Source organism: Papaver somniferum, unplaced genomic scaffold (genome assembly GCF_003573695.1).
Source record: "Papaver somniferum cultivar HN1 unplaced genomic scaffold, ASM357369v1 unplaced-scaffold_135, whole genome shotgun sequence".
Taxonomy (NCBI): Eukaryota; Viridiplantae; Streptophyta; class Magnoliopsida; order Ranunculales; family Papaveraceae; genus Papaver; species Papaver somniferum.
Window position 1 is genome coordinate 5335155 of NW_020622713.1, and position 19420 is coordinate 5354574.

The following is a 19420-nucleotide window of genomic DNA, read 5'->3' on the forward strand; positions in this document are numbered from 1 at the left end:
AAGCCAACCATTCAAGGAAATAAATAATCAGTAATTTAACAAGTGAAATAAACCTATTTACACAAGTATATCTCACCATTAATTCCAGTAAGTGGGGAAAATGCGATATCCTTAGCCCCTCCCTTGTAATCTCAATAATCTGAATTCAAAGCTTGCACGTGAAACTAAATACACATAATTAATGAATTTTCTTTACAAACACTGACTGTCTGTAAATTCGTTAGCTGTAAATTATAAAAAATTGAATCATTTACCAAAAACATAAGGGGCAATAGACTGTTTACAATTTAGATTATTAGATAAAATAGTTTGTTCATCGGCACACTCCCAAGCAATCTGATCAGTTAGGATTGTTCTTTTCTAATTATAGGACTCACTCGCAGTAACGAAAATGTTGTCCTCACGAATTAAAAATGAAACCTAAATATTTAGGTTTTTGAAATCGTACATAAAATTCTGAAATCGATTCATAAGTTAATAGTTGAGATCAAACTAAATGATAAGAATATGTTACACTTATCTTTCCAATCACTTTCAACGATGAACTCTTCAATATTGAAGTTAAATCTCATCAAGTTTTCCCCTAGATTGAGTAATCTTCAAAAAAAAAAATGGTACCGTCGTACCAATGATAACGAATCAAGTCCAATCAATTGTTTGTTTGATTCTCAGATCTATGTTTGGAATTTGAAATTTCAGTTTTGAAGAGATTATGATTAGGATTTGTTCTTCACAGGAGAGTTGATGGAAAATGAAAAAGTAGAAAGCCAGAAAGTGAATTGCGAAGAAGAAATATGAGTGATGGGTATTTTCGATAGTGGAAAATATTGGTTTGGATTAAATCATTAAAAAAAGGACTGACTCGTTTTAAATTTGGTAAATTAGGATCTCCTAGTACTAGGCTTTGAAGGACAGGACTAAAGAGTCTAAGGCCCAACAAAAATGGGACTAAACGTCAATTTCTACTTAATTAATCTAAGGACACAAGCTGGGAGGGCATAAGCCCTCTCAAAATTCCCCAAACTCAAAAGAAAAAAAATAAGTAGAAATTAACGTTTAATCCCAAATTAGTTGGGCTTTAGACATTCTAGTCCAGCGTCTTCAGGCCTAATACTAGGTGATCCAAATTTACATAATTTCAGACGAGTCGGTCTATTTACGAATGATTCAGTCCAAAATTAGCATTTTGGATGACACAAATACCCATCAATGCTAAATGTGACATTTCTTCTCCGTAATCAGGAAAGAGCTCTCCATGTACTCCTGATATGATCTTGACAAAACTTCAGCTCGAATTTCGATTCACGATCAGGATTAAATCATTTTACGCATCTCTATCTTTCCCCTCTCTCTCAGCCGCGAGGAACCTTTGGAAGAAGATCTCAAAACAAACAGATCTGGTAAAATTTCCTCAAAATCTTGTTCAAAATTCATTTAATTTTTGATCAATTTTTTGCTTTTAACATTTTCTTCTAAAATATTGCTCCAATTTCTTTTGCGATGATATTTTGACTGGTAGATGTGAATTTGTGGTTAGTTTTGTGTTTCAATTCACGGATCCGTTAGATGTATAAATTTAGTTTTTTTTGGAAATTCTAGATTTGTATAAGATCTATTCAAGGTTTAATTTTTTTTTAAGAATTTGGTTTTGATTGTTGATCGTCTTCTCTTCAATTCAAGTATTGATACTTAATATTCTTATATACAGATTTGAATGAGTTATTATAAGAATTCTTATATCCATTGATTTCATTTTAAAATATAAATTTGATTTCTATATATAATTCACAAGGAACAAATTGAAAAATGACAGATGACATCAATATCTTTAGAGTACCAATTCTAGATCCCTCTTGTGTTAATTTGAGCATACAGGAATATACTAGGAGAATATATAGAGACGTTTCGTTCAAATTGTTAGATTGCAAAAGTAGATAGTGTTTAGTTTCTGTTAGTGCTGATGAAAAATTTGATATAACATCGAATAGTTGGTGTACATTCTGTACCGTAACTTGAAAGCTATCAAAATAGCTTTTAATCATTTGCTGTGGCTGCATCATTTATTCCTAATAAGTTCTCATCTAGTTTAATTTTTATTGCAAACTGATTGTTTTTGATAGACCCTTTATTTTACATTTCTTTGTGCGGCGCAATTTTTCTCTCCCTATTATGTTCTTTTAAAGCTAGCTTGATACGTTCAATAGGTACCTTCCTTTTAATATGTTTGCAGAACGAACACCAATTTGTTGTTTATATGATTACATATCTAAAGTATCACCATGTTTAGCGGTCCTCTAACATGTTCTCACTTGATTTATCTAGTACAATTAGTTAAATGAACGTCGACATACACTAATGGAAGAATTTGCTAAGGAGTATATGCATGGAAATAATGCTCCTGAACTTGAAGGGGAGAACTGACTGGTAAGGGTAAACAAATTATTTTAATAATTGTATATATTTTTCTATGCAGGCCAGTATCTTCGAATAGTTTGGAGTTGTATCCAGTGTGTTGCTGCTTTGTTTTCTTATCATAGTGATTATTTTAAGTTGTAACGTTGCTATTTTCAGTACACAATTTAGAGGCGGATGGTGCCCAATACATTCTTCATCGCCATTAGGTTGTGTTTAGTCCATGCTCTAGCCCAAATTTACCAGTTGTATCACAGACAACCATTAGACTTTTTAGGGACATAGACATTATATTGTGTTTGGTTACATTTGTATCTAAGACTCTTTTCGAATTAGAAGGCTTGCTAAATAACTAGATTGTAGATAGTTGATTTACAAAGGGAATGTCCCTTTCTATTAGTTGGGTTTCCTTTCCTTTAATTTCTTGCTTTCAGCAAAACCATAATAAATATGTGCAACAATTGAGTTCGGTGGAAGGGTGCAGGAATAAGATCAGGACCTTAGTGGGAGGCTTTTCTTTTCATAGATTCGTTTAGCAGTAGGGAGGCTTAATGTGTACATAATTGTACACATTTTGATTCTTAATGTGTACATAATTGTACACAGGTTGATTCTTAATGTCCACATAATATTTAACACCTCTATTAGTTTCACTTAGTAAATTGAATTGGAGATACCTTTGTTACACGAATCCAATGGTTCTATAAGAGAAAATAGTACATATCTTGGATAAAGCATGTATCATTTCATAAAGTAAATCTTTCTATCTCTTTTATCGGAATTGTTTTTTGGAAAGATATCTTTTAAACATGAAAATTAGCTTTGTAATTTTTTTCTCTCGCTTTTGGATGGTTTAAAGACTTAATTGTTGCCTAATGTAAATTTCATTCTTTCACAGGTTCATTGTGAAGGATATGTCTATTGTATCCCATGTATTCCAATTGTTTGATAAGTTTTAGGTTGAATTCCAGTCAAATTTTTTCTTTCATGTATTCCCCACTTGTGAGGTACTCCAAACTTGACAAGATGCGATTTATTTGTTATTTTCTGTTTGCATCTCTAATGTGATATGTGATGTTAACTCAGGGGAAGCTGGTGTTGATGACGACGGTGAAGTTCCTGACATCTCTAAATGAGAATGTATAATATGGCTTGCAATTTTGACAGCTTAAGTGGATCTCAGTCCTCTGTGAATACCTGGTTCAAGTGACAAGGTAAACCATTTTTATTTCACTATATAAGATGTACTTATTTGTACACCAGTTTTACGCGGTGTACTTTTTAGTGCACCAGTTTTATCATACTAGTTGTATGTCGTGCACTTTGTTTCTGCATTGATTATGTTCTAGAAATTATGAAACTAGTATTTGCATTCGAACTTATCTACTACAGTGATCTTATGACATTCAAGGGTTTTGTTATGTATTTTTTGCTTTTGGATACGTATTACAAAATTTTAAATTTTTATACAGTGGATTTTTTGATTTTAGCACAATTTAGTAGAACTGTAGAATGGATAAATGATGTTTGTGCTATATTGGGCTTTCTATAATGTTTGTTAAATGGTATTGTTGTCGTGCTTTTGCACCACTAAGACGTGGGTGACTTTTTAATGATTTCAATGTTGTTTTTGCTATCGGAATCAATTTGTCGAAACCATGACTCAAAGATGGTTCTATTGCAAGCGATTGCTCATCGTTTTTTAATCCCGGGGACATGTACGTACTACCTAAAGATGATCGAGAAGAATAAGCAATTCAACTGTTCTGGCGAGCATTAATGCTTGCAGTCTCCTGAAAGCTTGAGAAAGGCTCTTAGGGAGATCAGTTCCATGTACGCCAAACAAGAGACTTTCTCAAGATTTACAGAGATGGTAATTATGTTGTTAGTATTTCAATAAATTGAAGATAATAAGAAATGAAATTGGCTTCGAGCCGATTAATCTGATGATTTTCGGATTGATCCATTCAGGAACCTGCAACTGTTGAGAAATGTTGTGGATTTTCAAAGCAATGGTTTGACACTTGGCTTGCAGGGTAATTTCTCTCTCCTACAAGATACATTATGTCTTTTACTTTTCTATAACATATTTTTACCTTGCTGATTTTGGTATGCCTATTTTGGTAATGTGTACATAGTTGTACACATGTTGATTCTTAATGTGTACATAATTGTACACATGTTAACTTTATCGTGCACATAGTTGTACACTTGTTATCTGACGTGCACATAATTGTACACTTGTTGATCGTTAATGTTTTCATATATCTACACATGTTCGTTGAAGTGCACATAATTGTACACCTATTGATCGTTAATTTGCACATAGTTCTACACATCTTGATGGTTAATATGCACATAATTATACGTATTTTAATCGTTAATGTGCACGTAACTGTACACTTGTTGATTGTTAATGTGCACATAATTGTATACCCATGAATGATGGTTTAGAAATGTTCCAAACAAATATTTGTGTACAAAATTATCGGCTAATTTTCATCCTTTAAGGTTGAGTTTATCAAAACCAGGCCTAATTCTTTGGTTTACAATAGTAAAACCTTAAAGGAAAACATATTTTATTGTTGTTTGCAGTGTAAAACTTAAAGGAAGTAGTAATTTATTGTTGTCTGAAGTGTCTTATCTCCTTATAACTTGATTTCTTAGATTTCAACAGACACATTATCTGTTAATATCTCGAGTTTTCAACCTTTTTCTTAATCTCAATTGAAGGTGTAATGAAGGTCAAAGATGATAGATAGTCCCCAACTTATGTTGCTATGCTTGCAGCCCAAGATGCTGCAACACAGTGTAAGGTATTTGGTCTAGTTGTATACTTGGTTCCCTTTACAAGATTTTGTGCATTAGGCTTGCTTAGGTGAGTTTGTCATGTGTTGAAGGTATTTTAAGTTTTTCTCATGTGAGTTCGGTATCCTACGAAATACATTGTTCCTCAACTTTTAAAGCATAATTTCTCATTTGTATTTCTTGTTGTGACCACATAAAACACTATTTAGATAACTTAGGTTTGTGACGAGTTTTTTTTTACAAGATTCATACTGATTAGTAAAACTATGCCTATAACAATTATCATTCGGCACTATGGATTTCTTTTGTTGGTTTACTTATTATCTTTTTCATTTGTATCTCATTTGTTCGGAACTCCTCATTTTCTTTCCAATTTTTTCCATATCGGGTTGTGCAGAAGATGGATAGCGTGAACGACGTTTTGGTATATTTGTTCGGAACCCCTTATGGATATGTTGCATGTTATGTGGGCCTGAATGTTGGATTTTCTGGATTTTTACAACGGTGTACATAGTTGTACACAACAGTGTAAATTAGAATTCTACAAAAATGAAAATTACGTAGTCATATGGGTACTCTTTTTGTAGATTTCGGAAAGAGCTTTCCAAATATCTAAAGTTTGTGAATTTTTGACGAGCCATTTGAAAGATAAATTGTTTTTGAATTATTTGTATATTATTGAAAATTGTTGACGTCATCGTGGACTAAACTGCAAATAATTGGACTAAATTGTAAACAATAAGGGTTATTAGTCTACTTTCTCATACTTTGGACTAATTTGTACCTAGTTGACTCGGACTGGAGTAAACCGTATTTTTGGACTGATTTTTGGACTAAACCGTATTTTCTCCAAAAAATAATAATAAAAAAAGAAGAAGACAGGGGCTTCAAATCATTGCTGCTAGGGGTAAATGTTGTTTTGTCTTACGTAGAACTTAATACATCCCCAAGTATATATTGACACACCCCAAACTCTTTTAGGGATATGAATCCTATCAAACTCAAAACTCAAAGTAAGAGGAAGAACCCCTTGTGGATATGTTGCATGTTATGTGGGTCTGAATGTTGGATTTTCTGGATTTTTACAACGGTGTACATAGTTGTACACAACAGTGTAAATTAGAATTTTACAAAAATGAAAATTACATAGTCATATGGGTACTTTTTTTGTAGATTTCGGAAAGAGCTTTCCAAATATCTAAAGTTTGTGAATTTTTGACGAGCCATTTGAAAGATAAATTGTTTTTGAATTATTTGTATATTATTGAAAATTGTTGACGTCATCGTGGACTAAACTGCAAATAATTGGCCTAAATTGTAAACAATAAGGGTTATTAGTCTACTTTCTCATACTTTGGACTAATTTGTACCTAGTTGACTCGGGCTGAACTAAACCGTATTTTTGGACTGATTTTTGTACTAAACCGTATTTTTCCCAAAAAATAATAATAAAAGAAGAAGAAAACACGGGCTTCAAATCATTGCTGCTAGGGGTAAATGCTGTTTTGTCTTACGTAGAACTTAATACATCCCCAAGTATATATTGACACACCCCAAACTCTTTTAGGGATAGGAATCCTATCAAACTCAAAACTCAAACTCAAACTAATTTGTACATCCCCAAGACGATCTAAAAACCTCTTTTAACTCCCAAACTCAAAAATGTTTGATTTCAAAATCAAAAACAATCTATGCCTTGACGTGCCACGACATGTATGAATGAATACATGAAGTAAGAGGAAGATCCCCCGGGTTATAGCAGGGTTAGAAAACCGATGGTTTAAGAGATGCACCAAAGATTTGGAAGTTATATATAGCCTGAAATGGTCCTTTCGTTCATTGGTTGGGTCAATCTGGTTTAGTTGTTTTCCATAAGTAGGCAGGTTTTACACAGTGAGTGTAAGGTGCTCAGATTTCTTCACTGCGACAAGGATGGTTTATGTGTGGGTAAGGACGGTTCTTGTTTCAGTCACTACACAGTACTCATTGATCACTATACATAGTACAGTACTCGTAATAACGTAATAATTACCAAAACCAAATATGCAATTATGAAAATCAGATAAGGAAAAGCAAGTTAAAAGGAAAAGGGTTTGATGTGATTAATAAATGAAGCTAAAATTTGAAGTAAAGGTGGGTCGGTCAAGCATTATACTGCAATGCAATCAGTACCCGTTTAGTTGTTGAGGTTGTACAAAAATGACATGAATCCTCCGCCTCTCAGAGACTGATGAAATCATTCAATGAACCCTAAACATAAATTGAGATATAGACTTAATTATTAAACTGAGTTAGAGTTTGATGTATCTATGTACTGTTCATGATTAATCATGATGATTCAAGAAGACCAATACTTATTTTCTGTCTACAAGGATAGGCTACTAAATGACATGCAGACGTGTGAATGATGTAGTGGGGTAAGTTAAAAACATGAAGTTATTGCTCCATGGGATAACAAGAGGAGTCTAGTCTAGTCTAGTCAGTCAAAGGTAGTAGTGGTAATGCAATGTCATGGAAACTACTTCAAAAAATTATAACAACAGCCTCAAAAGTTTTTCATCATCTCTCTGCGACTCTTTCTCTTCCAATCTCAATCAACTAAGGAAACATCAAACATTTGTTCTTAGTGTTTAGGTATATAAATGTTACCGTTCCATTGCAATAGTTTGTTTGACAGAAGATAATCTGACACCACAATTGAAAATGAAAGTATGAGTATGACCAAAGATTATTACTACATCCTTTCATAGTCATATCAACAGTTCTTCCTTGTTCCTATTTCAGTTCTTCTCCTTTAATGGGTTCATTTGAGAATATCAGTTCTTTATCTATTCATCTGGGGAACCCATTAGTGGAATCTTCTTTTTCTGCTACTTTTTCTTCTTCACAATATAGAGATGATCATGGTGGAAATAGTGATGCCAATATTATTGATTCTAGTGATGTTTCTGGTATTATTAACAGTGTAGTAGTCATGGAATGCAATAATCAGAACAGCAGAGATTTAGATGGTGAATACCATAATTATCACCGCCAGAACTCAGTGAGTAACAATAATGGTCAGTCAAAGCTTTGCTCAAGAGGTCACTGGAGACCTGCAGAGGATTCTAAACTCAAGGAACTTGTTGCCCTCTATGGCCCTCAGAATTGGAACCTTATCGCAGAAAAATTAGAGGGAAGATCAGGTAAGGAGAACAAGTGATGAAATCTACTTATTTTTGTGTCATTTTTTTCATTAACAAGTGTAACTAATTATGGGTTTGTTTTGTGTTTGTGTGTTTAAGGAAAGAGTTGTAGACTGAGATGGTTTAACCAGTTAGACCCAATGATAACTAGAAAGGCGTTCAGTGAAGATGAAGAACAAAGATTAATGGATGCTCATAGATTATATGGTAACAAATGGGCTACGATTGCTAGACTTTTTCATGGAAGAACTGATAACTCAGTGAAGAATCATTGGCATGTTATCATGGCTAGAAAATATAGAGAACGGTCTACTAGTTCTTCTTCTTATAGGAGAAGGGAATCAACTTCATTTTTACATGAAAGTTCATCATCTTATCTTGGATCTTCAATGAACAACAACCGGTTTTGTGAAGATCACCTACAATCACCACCACCAGCACCACCTCGTGACTTCTTCTCTGGTTTGTCTTTTCTCTATCTCGTTTGGTGCATTTTAGGTTTCTGTGCTGCTTCCTATTTGGAGGCCTATGAAACAGTAGAAATGTTTATTTTATGGGATCCATGGTTGGCTCTTTAGGTTTCTAGTTTTATCTTTATTTTGCATAACTTTGTTTCATATCTACTTACTTGAGTTGTGATTGGGTGTTGTTGTTGTGTTGATGCAGCTGCTGGTCAGAAGGACCATATTAGGTGTACATGGGAAGTGCAGCCAAGAAATGATTACTGTTCCAACTTCATGCTACCACCTACTTCTACCTATTATCATGACTCAATGCATCATCATGACTTACTGCAGCAAGAACAGCAACAATATCAACCCACCACTTACTCTCATTCATCATCTAGAACATCAACATCTCATGTCTCGGTCAGTGATCATTTTCAAGCATCATCATCCTCGTCAGTAGACAACAACAACAACAACAATAGAGTTATTGCAACAACCTATGTTGACACTACTGTTACACCACCTTTTATAGACTTTCTTGGGGTAGGAGCAACATGATGATCATTAATAAGTGTTGAGGAGGAGAGGTTAGGGAAGAAAAGGGGCTCATGTAAACCATTTTGTGATTTTTTGATAGCAGGCATTATATTAGAATTCATATTTTCTCATTGTTGTAGGGGAAAACAAATATTATATCTGAAATAATATTTCTATCTTGAAGTCATTCTCACAAGATTTCTTTATGAGTTTATTTTTACCATGTACTACACAAATTTCTATTTACAAAAATGGTTTTTGGCTTTGGTTGTTTTTTTTTGGAATAGTAATAACAGACCATGCACGGGGGTCTTGTAAATGTATGTCATTGTTAACCTATTTTCGAGATTATTAACGAAAAGGATTGAACGAGGCAATCAGATATTCCTCCTGGTCTGTGTTTCAAAAGCTGCTCGTACTGCTTGATTACAATTGGTGACAAGAAATCTCAACAAAATCAAAAAGATGTGTCCTTCCTTATCTCTCTGGTACTCGGTAGTTTTGTTACCTGTACGGATTTTTCTTTTTGGTTAATGTCAGCTCCATCTGTAATATATACAGTTATTTAACTTCTTCTCTCACTCCCTCACCCATCTCCATCTTTCCATCTACTCATTTGGTACACTCGGATATCTTCAGTTTTCTTTCCACAATCTTCTCATCTTGCTCATGTTTCAATTCAACCTCCTTCCTGGTTCAAATTACAATGTTGACTACATTTTTGCATAGTACTCTCTCCGTAGTAAACCGAGTGGTACTTATAGCAAGTTTGGATTCCTGAAGCATAAGTCAGAAGCAAAAAACATTTTGCTTCACAAAAAATTGTCTTTCCTACTTCTAAAAGTCGTTGCGGAATTTTACACCCAAACTAACTTTTTGTTTTTCGACTTCTGAAAGTCGCTGCTTCTGGATGTGTATCCACACACGCTATTAGATTTTTGCATACACATCAGAAAGAAAAAAAGGTGAGATATAGAACTTATATTCATGTTAATAATCTCGAATGTTCGTAGTATATTTCTTCTTCTTTTTCTTTTTAAACAAAACTTATGAGGATATTTTAATTTTATTGATAAAGAAGTCGATTACAGGGGTTCCAAACATTTGTTTTTGAAGGCTCACAAGATGACGAAAGCGGGGTCATGAAATAGTAATCAGCAAAATCCCTTATCCTACTAATTATGCTAAATTCAATTACGTCATCTATTTAGGGACAAAGGGAGTATTTCTTTTTTTAGGATAACCCCTGAATGTTGAGTGGGGTTTGGAGGGAAAACAATATACACCGTACGAAAAAAAATGCCCTATTATATTAGTGAAACTGCATTTAAAACCTAGAATTACACTTACTGACCTTTAAATCATCTGCAAATGAAATTTTAAAATTGAATGATGCAATATAATTATCTTTGAATATACAAAAAAACCTTTTAATTTCCTTGAACATCAAAAAGGGGGGGAATTAAATTTTTTTCTATTAGGGTATTAATAAAGCACATGGTGGAGAAGAAGGAGAAATAAGAGTGCTACGTTTCCTGTTAATTATTAAGCCTTGGGCAGAAATTTAATTTCTGCAGAACCGCATTGACTTAGGGGGAAACCAAGTTTTTGCGCATTACGTACTATTTCTCCAGAAGCTAAGAGACAAAACACTTGCCGATTTCTCTTCTTTTCCCTTACTGCATTTCTCATTTTCAACCAAGAAAATGAATACCATAGCGCTTGCTCTTACTCATCAGGAACATTGTCTTCAACTTCAATAAGTCGATTGAGTTCACAAATTTGCATATCTATAGGGAAAGCAATGATTTTGGTAATGAGTTAGCCAATTATGAAGCTAATGCTATGGACGCCTGTTGGTGGAACCAACTCTATAGATGTGTAGTGTTGGTATGCCATGGCTTAACTATCTGCTGTTCAGGGAAACCAAGTATTCGTCGTGCGTGGTAACCCGATTTCTGCCTAGTATTGTTTTATTTCATATGACCTTTTACCAATGTCTGCCTAATATTATTTTGTTTTATTTCATTTTCCTAGTATTTGCTTTGTATTATTTTATTTCTGCAAGTATTTGTCGTGCGTGGTAACCCAATTTCTGCCTAGTAATATTTTGTTTCATAGTCATAAATTTTAATTTTAATCAAATCCTACAGATTATCTACAGATATGTAGTGTTGGTATGCCATGGCTTAACTATCTGCTGTACAGGGAAACCGAGTATTTGTCGTGCGTGGTATCCCGATTTTTCGCTAGTATTATTTTATTTCATTTGACCTTTTACCAGTGTCTTCCTAGTATTTTTTTATTTTATTTCATTTGCCTAGCATTTGCTTAGTATTATTTTATTTCTGCCAAGTATTTGTCGTGCGTGGTAACACGATTTTTATCTGGTATTATTTTATGTCTTAGTCATAAATTTTAATTTAAATCAAATCCAACCGGACAATTTATTTTGGCCATTTAGATCGAGTTCAATGGCATAGATTTAATAATTTCAGGGAACTTGGTAATTCCATGTAACAACCTTGCTCTTAGGAACTTCTATTCTCCCCTTGCTTGGCTTAGTCATGTGTTGACAAAAATGGTTCATGAAGTTGGTGGGAAATCTTGTATGGAATACATTGTGAAAGTGATTAACGGAGCTGATGGTATTGTGCGATGGAAAAATAATAATATTATTCTTGATTGTAGGATTTTATTAGGAGAATTTCAGAATTGAAAATGCACTTTTGTGCGTAGAGAGTCAAATGAGGTTGCTAATTGTCTGGCTAAAAAAGCCAGATCAACTAGAGCAAACCAAAGTTGGTCTTTTCCCTTTCCTAGTTGGTTTAAAATTCTTGTCAGAGATGAACTAAATGTCATGATTTAATCATCAATAAAATTCAATCTTTCTTATTAAAAAAATAAATTTTTAGGAAAACAAAAAAGAAAGAAAAGTTTTAAAGGGAGTTGTCTCCGTTTGTTCGTGTATGAGGTCATACTCCAAGAAAAATGAAAATTATAGTAAGTTATTTCAAGTTATATCTCAGGTTATTCTTTTTAGCTTTTGCATTGCAGCACCGTGGTCCGTGTCAGTGGTTGATTTTGTCTTTGTCACGTGATTACTTGAAACCACGATATGCATGGTTCCTTAGTAGAATCTTATGGAATTTCTTTCGGATGGACTGATGCAAAACCACATCATCCTGTAACTTCTTGTTTTAGTGGTAGATGTCACTCTGATACGATAATAAAGTCGTTGGATGATGATACCTGCGACCTAAATTCGAAATTCGTCAGTATTGGGGTGGACCGTGGAGGGATTTTTCTGCTTGTAGGTAGTAAATCTCTTTGAGGTTTAAACTTTAATATAATCTCTGGGCTTTTAAACCCAATTTTTTTTAATAATTTTTTTTTTCATTTAGTGGGCCATCTAGCTCATCACACCCTTAATGTTAAGGGATGGTTAGAATTCTTAAACGTAGTTTTTCGAGTTAACTAAGTTAAAAAGTCAAAATTTCAGCTTGAATCGAAATGTTTAAAATGATTTGTAGGAGCAAACAATATCTTTATTATGAAGCAGATATTTTTATTGCTCGCATCTAAAACTATTCTGCTTCCGGTTGTTAGACCATCTCCACCTAAAATGGCCTTGATCCTTGCATTAGAGATGCTCTTAGGACAATTTATTTCGTCTGCTGTTTTTCTGTTCCAAGTTCTATATCTGTTCGGATTTATTTTTGCGAGTTTTTCTTCGGGAAACAATTTCCAAAATTAATTTCTCTAGGGAACCTTTAAATACACTCGGTTCATGCTTCCCTTAATTTTGGTTTAATGCTTCAATAAAGAAAATGGATACTAATAGAGGTACCAATTTGTTTGGGGTATGATTTCAAAGGTAAGGAATGTTTTGTCTTATATACAATATGGTAGACCCCAAAGCAAATTCGAACCCCCGTTAGGAATCCGATTGTCTCAAAAATGTCAGATTCAAACCCATGAGGGCCTTGACGTACCATGAAATAGGAAAAAGGCCCCTCGGGTTATTGCAGGGTTATAGTACCGACGAGAAATTTTTTGACGGGGACGTTTTTTGAAGGGGACATGGGGAACAAATGATATGTTGACACATGTCTTACATATCAGTGAATTCTATTTCCAAAAATACCAACACCAATTAAGAAAACAAATTTTCTCTCCAAAAATACACTTTTTTTATATTTTTGAAAACATAATTCATTAATATGTAAGACATGTGTCAACATATCATTTGTCTCCCATGCCCCCTTCAAAACACCCCATCAAAAAATTTCTCAGTACCGATGGTTTAAGAACCAAAGATTTGGAAGTTATATGTAGCCTGAAATGGTCCTTTCGTTCATTGGTTGGGTCAATCTGGTTTAGTTGTTTTCCACAAGTAGGCAGGTTTTGCACAGTGAGTGTAAGGTGCTCGGATTTCTTCACCGCAACAAAGGATGGTTTATGCGTGGGTAAGGACGGTTTTTGTTTCAGTCACTACACAGTACTCATAATACATAGTACAGTACTCGTAATAATTACCAAAACCAAATATGCAATTATGAAAATCAGATGAGGAAAAACAAATGTAAATGAAAAGGGTTTGATGTGATTAACAAATGAAGCTAAAATTTGAAGTAAAGGTGGGTCAGTCGAGCATTATTCTGCGACCAGTACCCGTTTAGTTGTTGAGGTTGAAACTTGAAAGGTTGTACCAAATTGACTCTCTCAAATATCAATACATGAATCCCTCCACATTTCAGATGAAATCATTCAATGAACCCTAAACATAAAGTTAAGAAGAAACTGAGATACACTTAAACTGAGTTAGAGTTTAATGTTCATCTACTTGGAGTGTTGACTGTTCATGATAAGTCATGATGATTCAAAAAGACTCGAGTAAATAGAAAACAGGAATCTCATATATAGACTCATCATACATACTTTTTATGTCAAACTCTCATTATTTTTTCTACCTGGTAAACAAAAAGTTGTACAGAAACTGAACAATGCTACAAAGAATAGGCTAAATGACATCCGGACGTGTGAATGATGTTGTGGAGTACTGGGCCGGGTTAGTTAAAAACATGAAGTTATTTCTCCATGGGATAACATGAGAAGCCTAGTCTAGTCAGTCAAAGGTAGTAGTGGTGATGCAAAGTGATGGAAATTCTATCGTAAAAGAAAAAGAAAAAAAAAAAAAAAAACTACCTCAATAGTTTTCATCTCTTTGCAACTGTTTCCCTTCCAATCTCAATCAACTAAGGAAACATCAAACATTTTCTTCTTAGTGTTTAGGTGTAAATGTGATCATTCCATTGCAATAGTTTGTTTGACAGAAGATAATCTGACACCACCAAATGAAAATGAAAGTATGGAGTATGACACATTACATCCTTTGATTATGCACAAAGATTATTACATCCTTTCATAGTCATATCAACAGTTCTTCCTTGTTCCCATTTCAGTTTTTCTCCTTCAATGGGAAACCCATTACTAGAATCTTTTTCTTCTACTACTTTTTCTTTTTCACAACATAGAGATGATCATGGTGGAAACAATGATGGTAACATTACTGATTCTAGTGATGGTTCTGGTATTAATAACAATGCAGTAGTCATGGAATGCAATAATCAAAACAGCAGAGATTTAGATGGTGAATACCATAATTATCACCAACGGAACTCAGTGAGTAACAATACTAGTCAGTCAAAGCTTTGTTCAAGAGGTCATTGGAGACCTGCAGAGGATTCTAAACTCAAGGAACTTGTTGCCCTCTACGGCCCTCAGAATTGGAACCTTATTGCAGAAAAAATAGAGGGGAGATCAGGTAAGAACTTGTTGGCCTATACTTCTTCTCCTTTTTCGTTTTTTTTTTAAGAAGTAGCTGATTATGGGATTGCTTTGTTTTGTGTGTTTTAAGGTAAGAGTTGTAGATTGAGATGGTTTAACCAGTTAGACCCAAGGATAACTAGAAAGGCATTAAGTGAAGAAGAAGAACAAAGATTGATGGATGCTCATAGATTATATGGTAACAAATGGGCTACGATTGCTAGACTTTTTCATGGAAGAACTGATAACTCAGTCAAGAATCATTGGCATGTTATCATGGCTAGAAAATATAGAGAACAGTCCAGCAGTTCTTCTTCTTCTTATAGGAGGAGGAAATTAAGTCCATTTTTACATGAAAGTGGTGGTGCTTATCTTGGATCGCCGATGAACAACAATGGTTTTTGTGAAGATCAACCACAATCACCACCACAACCACCTCCTGACTTCTTTTCTGGTTTGTCTTTTCTCTATCTCTCAATTGGTGCATTTTGGGTTTCTGTGCTGCTTCCTATATGGAGGCCTATAAAAAATAGAAATGTTTACTTTATGGGATCCATAGTTAGATGTTTAGGTTATAGTTTTATCTTTATTTTGCATAAATTTGTTTCATATCTACTTACTTGACTTGTGATTGGGTGGTGTTTATGCAGCTGCTGGTCAGAAGAACCAGGATATGGGAAATTCTTTTAACCATATCAAGTGTTGGGAAGAGCAGCAGCCAAGAAATGATTACCGTTCCAACTTCGTGACTTGTTTTATGCCAGTACCTACTTCTACCTATCATGACTTAATGCAGCAACACTATCAACACACTACTTACTCTCATGCATCATCTAAAACATCAACATCTCATGTCTCAGTCACTGATCATTATCAAGCATCATCATTATCATCATCAGCCTCAACTCCTATAGACAACAACAGTAGAGTACTTATTGCAACACCCTATTGTGACACTACAATTGCACCACCACCTTTCATAGACTTTCTTGGGGTAGGAGCAACATGATCATTAGTAAGTGTTTAGGAGGAGGGTAGGGCAGAAAAAGGGTCTTGTGAAGTCACTCTTGTAACATGTCTTTATGAGTTTCGTTTTTACCATGATTGCTACACAAATTCCTATGGGGGTAACCAAATCGATAGAGACCAAAACAATCCTGAATGCACTGGATTGAGAACCTTGGTTTTTAAACACTAACATGAAAGTGAAAACCACTATGTAGAAGTTAATTCCAGAAAGTTCACTTTTTTTTTCTTTTGCTTCAAGAAGTTATTTTCAAAGTTTGTTCCCAATCTAGTTTTTGACTTTTTTCGCTTCTAAAAGTCGAAAAAGTTATTTCGTGCATCCAAAAATCATCTTGTTCTACACAAAAATTCAATGGGTATCAACTGGAATCAGCTGTTTGAATTATTACTTCTTGGAAGTTTTGTTGCATATTCATTATTTCAAAACTTCAGAAATACTCCTCTACTAGCTAATTTGTGTCATTTTGTCACAGTGACATAATAGACAACGAAATTAACATTTACTGGCATGGCTCTCTGTAGAATATAATAGCAAAAAACTGATTTTATTTTATTTCCCTGTTTGGTAACTATAAGTCACAAGTTTCTTCACATGTATTTTTCTGGCTTTTGTAATCAGGATACATAATAACTGTATGACGACACGATGATGGTATGGTGGCAATAATCACACATCATTAAGCATAGCAAGCTTGACTGATTGGAACCGATGGGTCTGACATAGAACCATTTAGTATGAACTTAGCAACCCACTGATTAGCTGCCTCCGAATAATGTATTCCATCCCAGCTGATATGTGTTAACGGATTTGCACAAGGGCCGCTATACACCGTGCCGTTTACAACTACCTTTCCAGGACAGCAGCAAAAGTCGAGGGGGTCAACAAGACCTGCAATCATCAACACCAAAATACCTGATCAATCAATATCTGACGATTAATCACTAACCTACTTTTACCAGCAATTAACTTCTATATTAATGAAATTTGTAAGATTTAGAAACATCTTACCTTGATCCTTGGCAGAGTTGATAAGGTTGTATTTAGCTGTATAAGCATCAACATATGTAAAGGCTGCACCAGTGAGGTTGGCCTTGAGTTGGGCTAACTTGGACTTGAGTTGCCTATTGAATTCTTGAGCTATGTCATTCAAAGATATCACACACCCATTCTTGTCCAACGGCTCCTTGCCATAGTAGTATTTGTTGTTGCTAGGTAAACATCCAATAGGTCCTGTGTTATGCACCCAAAACACCCTTGCACCTTCACCGTAAAGTTGCTGCGACAAAAATCAAAAGTACATTAGAGAACTATGGTATAAGTTGTCACTAACAAATGCCTATGATGCTAGTTTCTTTGTACCTGTACTGCTGTGGAGAACAGATCAAGGATTTCAGGAATTATAGCACGTGCTCCTTCTGGTGTAGATAAACCAAATTGAAGATCGTTTTGCCCGATGTCGAGTGTGTATAAAGCCTTGGAGAAATCTTCTGGTTTCGGTAAATCTGCTTTAACTGAACATAGAGAACAATATATGTTTAAAGCTGTAAAAACTAGACTGGAGACCAAATCTTAAACCAAAATGTTCTTTGTACAGATTTACAAAAATAAATGATGGAAAGGTTACAATTGACTCTGACCTTTTTCCTGTTGGGTAGAGTTAACAATGTCAATGGTTCGAGCTTTAAATTGTCGGAATTGAGCTATCTGGACGTCAAGATGAAATGGGCTATAACCCTTGTCTTTTCTTATGGGTGATCCTCCGGTTGCAAAATTGGCTCCATTTTTGAAACTACTCAATGCAAGTGAGTCCAGATATGCTCTTAAGTAGGCTAAACCCAATTCCTCGGCTGCAGCATCCACCGAGATTGCAATCGTCCGGCATCATTAGCATGCAGCAACAAAACATCATTAGTGTATTCATAAGCTATAACTACTAGAAAGTACGCACCGCAAATCTGACTGCATTAAGTAAATTAGCAAATCTTAAAAGGAAAACTAATACTGCATACCCATAAAATCAACAATAAGACGACCATCACAGGCCCTTCCAGACGGCTTTCCAAAGAAAGTTTCTCCATTTGGAGTACCGATCGGATAAAATGCAGCTGAATGACCTCCAGTGTCCGAGTTTGAATCTCCAAAATTGAAAACCGCAGGGAAATTGCACGTCTTCAACGTTGATTTAAAACCATTATCATCAATATTCTTACCTACTGCAGATAATCCTCCTATTCCATTAGAACTAAAAACAAGAACCCAAAACAAGAAAACGAAGAGGAAACCAGACATCTGAAATTCTTTTCGGAAAACCATGTCTATGTCTTTATGAAATGTTAAAAGATGAAGTTAGAAAGAAAGAGAGATGAGGGGATAGATGAATTGTAGACTCTATTCTTCCTACTACTACCTGTATATATAACCCATTCAATGTCTTCTAGAAAAATCTTAGTGCATGCAGTTAGAAAGAAAGAAAATGACAATCACTAAACTTGACCTTTAACTGAATGCAGTAAGACATAAATTCACATGCGAATAGTGGGCCTAATCAGAAAAACTTTTACAGCTGGAGTTAGTGAAAGTGACAGTCACTGAGCCTAAACACAGCTTTGCTAATCGACTACCACAACCAACTACCAGTTTATTGAACTTAATTACCCAAAGTAACTAACTTTGTATCTACCGCCTAAATAAAGGACTGAGATTTTAAACATGCGTGGGTGGGGTCAGTAAGCGCTACATTTTTAGCATCTCCAACTAATAAAGAATAAAGAAACTCAAGACCTTTACCTGGAAAAAAAAGAGTTAATATCATTCTCCAAGTTTCTTTTGTTTCGCATTTTTTTTTTAAATAGGACCTTTGCCTTATTTTCCCTATATTCAAAAACAAAAGACAATGTAGACACTTTGCAGCGCACATATTATCACAAATGTAGACACTAAACAGGCCTGGGGAAAGGCCTTTGTTTTCGCATCAACCACTTCTTACTTAAACCTGGGGTTAAAACCATAAAAGTGCTTGCGCGGCCTGAATCACTATCGCAAAAATCTATGGCATCCAAATACGACTTCCAGATCTGGCACGCAATGATCACTGGTGCTTATCATTATCTTCTCAGAACGCGCTATACAAGGATATCCTTTAAACTCCAGAAGATGATCAACCGCTAAATATT

The 19420-nt window shown here is 34.7% G+C and overlaps 3 protein-coding genes and 1 long non-coding RNA gene across 5 annotated transcripts; 3 read left to right on the forward strand and 1 right to left on the reverse strand.

Annotated features, from left to right (window-relative positions):
- The first annotated feature begins 1252 nt into the window (after nucleotides 1-1252).
- LOC113333937 lies at nucleotides 1253-5848 on the forward strand. Of its 2 annotated transcripts, XR_003352449.1 has the most exons (6): nucleotides 1253-1400; nucleotides 2323-2424; nucleotides 3499-4285; nucleotides 4384-4448; nucleotides 5146-5228; nucleotides 5618-5848. It is a non-coding gene; the product is annotated as an uncharacterized LOC113333937 (long non-coding RNA). The 2 variants fall into 2 exon arrangements; XR_003352448.1 differs by lacking the exon at nucleotides 5146-5228.
- Nucleotides 5849-8187: 2339 nt separating this feature from the next.
- LOC113334027 (transcription factor MYB54-like) lies at nucleotides 8188-9412 on the forward strand. The gene is made up of 3 exons (XM_026580377.1): nucleotides 8188-8405; nucleotides 8505-8867; nucleotides 9072-9412. The coding sequence occupies exons 1-3, from the start codon at nucleotides 8195-8197 to the stop codon at nucleotides 9410-9412; spliced, it is 915 nt and encodes a 304-aa protein (XP_026436162.1). The 5' UTR covers nucleotides 8188-8194.
- Nucleotides 9413-13221: 3809 nt separating this feature from the next.
- LOC113334028 (transcription factor MYB54-like) lies at nucleotides 13222-16229 on the forward strand. The gene is made up of 4 exons (XM_026580378.1): nucleotides 13222-13254; nucleotides 15098-15218; nucleotides 15312-15674; nucleotides 15871-16229. The coding sequence occupies exons 1-4, from the start codon at nucleotides 13222-13224 to the stop codon at nucleotides 16227-16229; spliced, it is 876 nt and encodes a 291-aa protein (XP_026436163.1).
- A 435-nt stretch (nucleotides 16230-16664) lies between these two features.
- LOC113333924 (GDSL esterase/lipase At5g14450-like) lies at nucleotides 16665-18634 on the reverse strand. The gene is made up of 5 exons (XM_026580288.1): nucleotides 18257-18634; nucleotides 17885-18094; nucleotides 17607-17758; nucleotides 17256-17523; nucleotides 16665-17135 (listed from the first exon to the last, which is right to left on the reverse strand). Exons 1-5 carry the CDS (start codon nucleotides 18558-18560, stop codon nucleotides 16924-16926), a joined length of 1146 nt encoding a protein of 381 aa, XP_026436073.1. The 5' UTR covers nucleotides 18561-18634; the 3' UTR covers nucleotides 16665-16923.
- Between the last annotated feature and the right edge of the window lie 786 nt (nucleotides 18635-19420).

Bases quoted from the DNA above. Each gene is read 5' to 3' on its own strand.
- LOC113334028 (XM_026580378.1), top strand. From the start codon at position 13,222: ATGGATACTAATAGAGGTACCAATTTGTTTGGG. The intron at 13,255-15,097 runs GTATGATTTCAA...AATACTAGTCAG, and splicing joins GAGGTACCAATTTGTTTGGG to TCAAAGCTTTGTTCAAGAGG. The intron at 15,219-15,311 runs GTAAGAACTTGT...GTGTGTTTTAAG, and splicing joins AAAAATAGAGGGGAGATCAG to GTAAGAGTTGTAGATTGAGA.
- LOC113334027 (XM_026580377.1), top strand. From the start codon at position 8,195: ATGGAATGCAATAATCAGAACAGCAGAGATTTAGATGGTGAATACCAT. The intron at 8,406-8,504 runs GTAAGGAGAACA...TGTGTGTTTAAG, and splicing joins AAAATTAGAGGGAAGATCAG to GAAAGAGTTGTAGACTGAGA. The intron at 8,868-9,071 runs GTTTGTCTTTTC...GTGTTGATGCAG, and splicing joins ACCTCGTGACTTCTTCTCTG to CTGCTGGTCAGAAGGACCAT.
- LOC113333924 (XM_026580288.1), bottom strand. From the start codon at position 18,560: ATGGTTTTCCGAAAAGAATTTCAGATGTCTGGTTTCCTCTTCGTTTTC. The intron at 18,095-18,256 runs GTATGCAGTATT...TGGATGCTGCAG, and splicing joins TCTTATTGTTGATTTTATGG to CCGAGGAATTGGGTTTAGCC. The intron at 17,759-17,884 runs GTCAGAGTCAAT...CTCTATGTTCAG, and splicing joins CTCTACCCAACAGGAAAAAG to TTAAAGCAGATTTACCGAAA.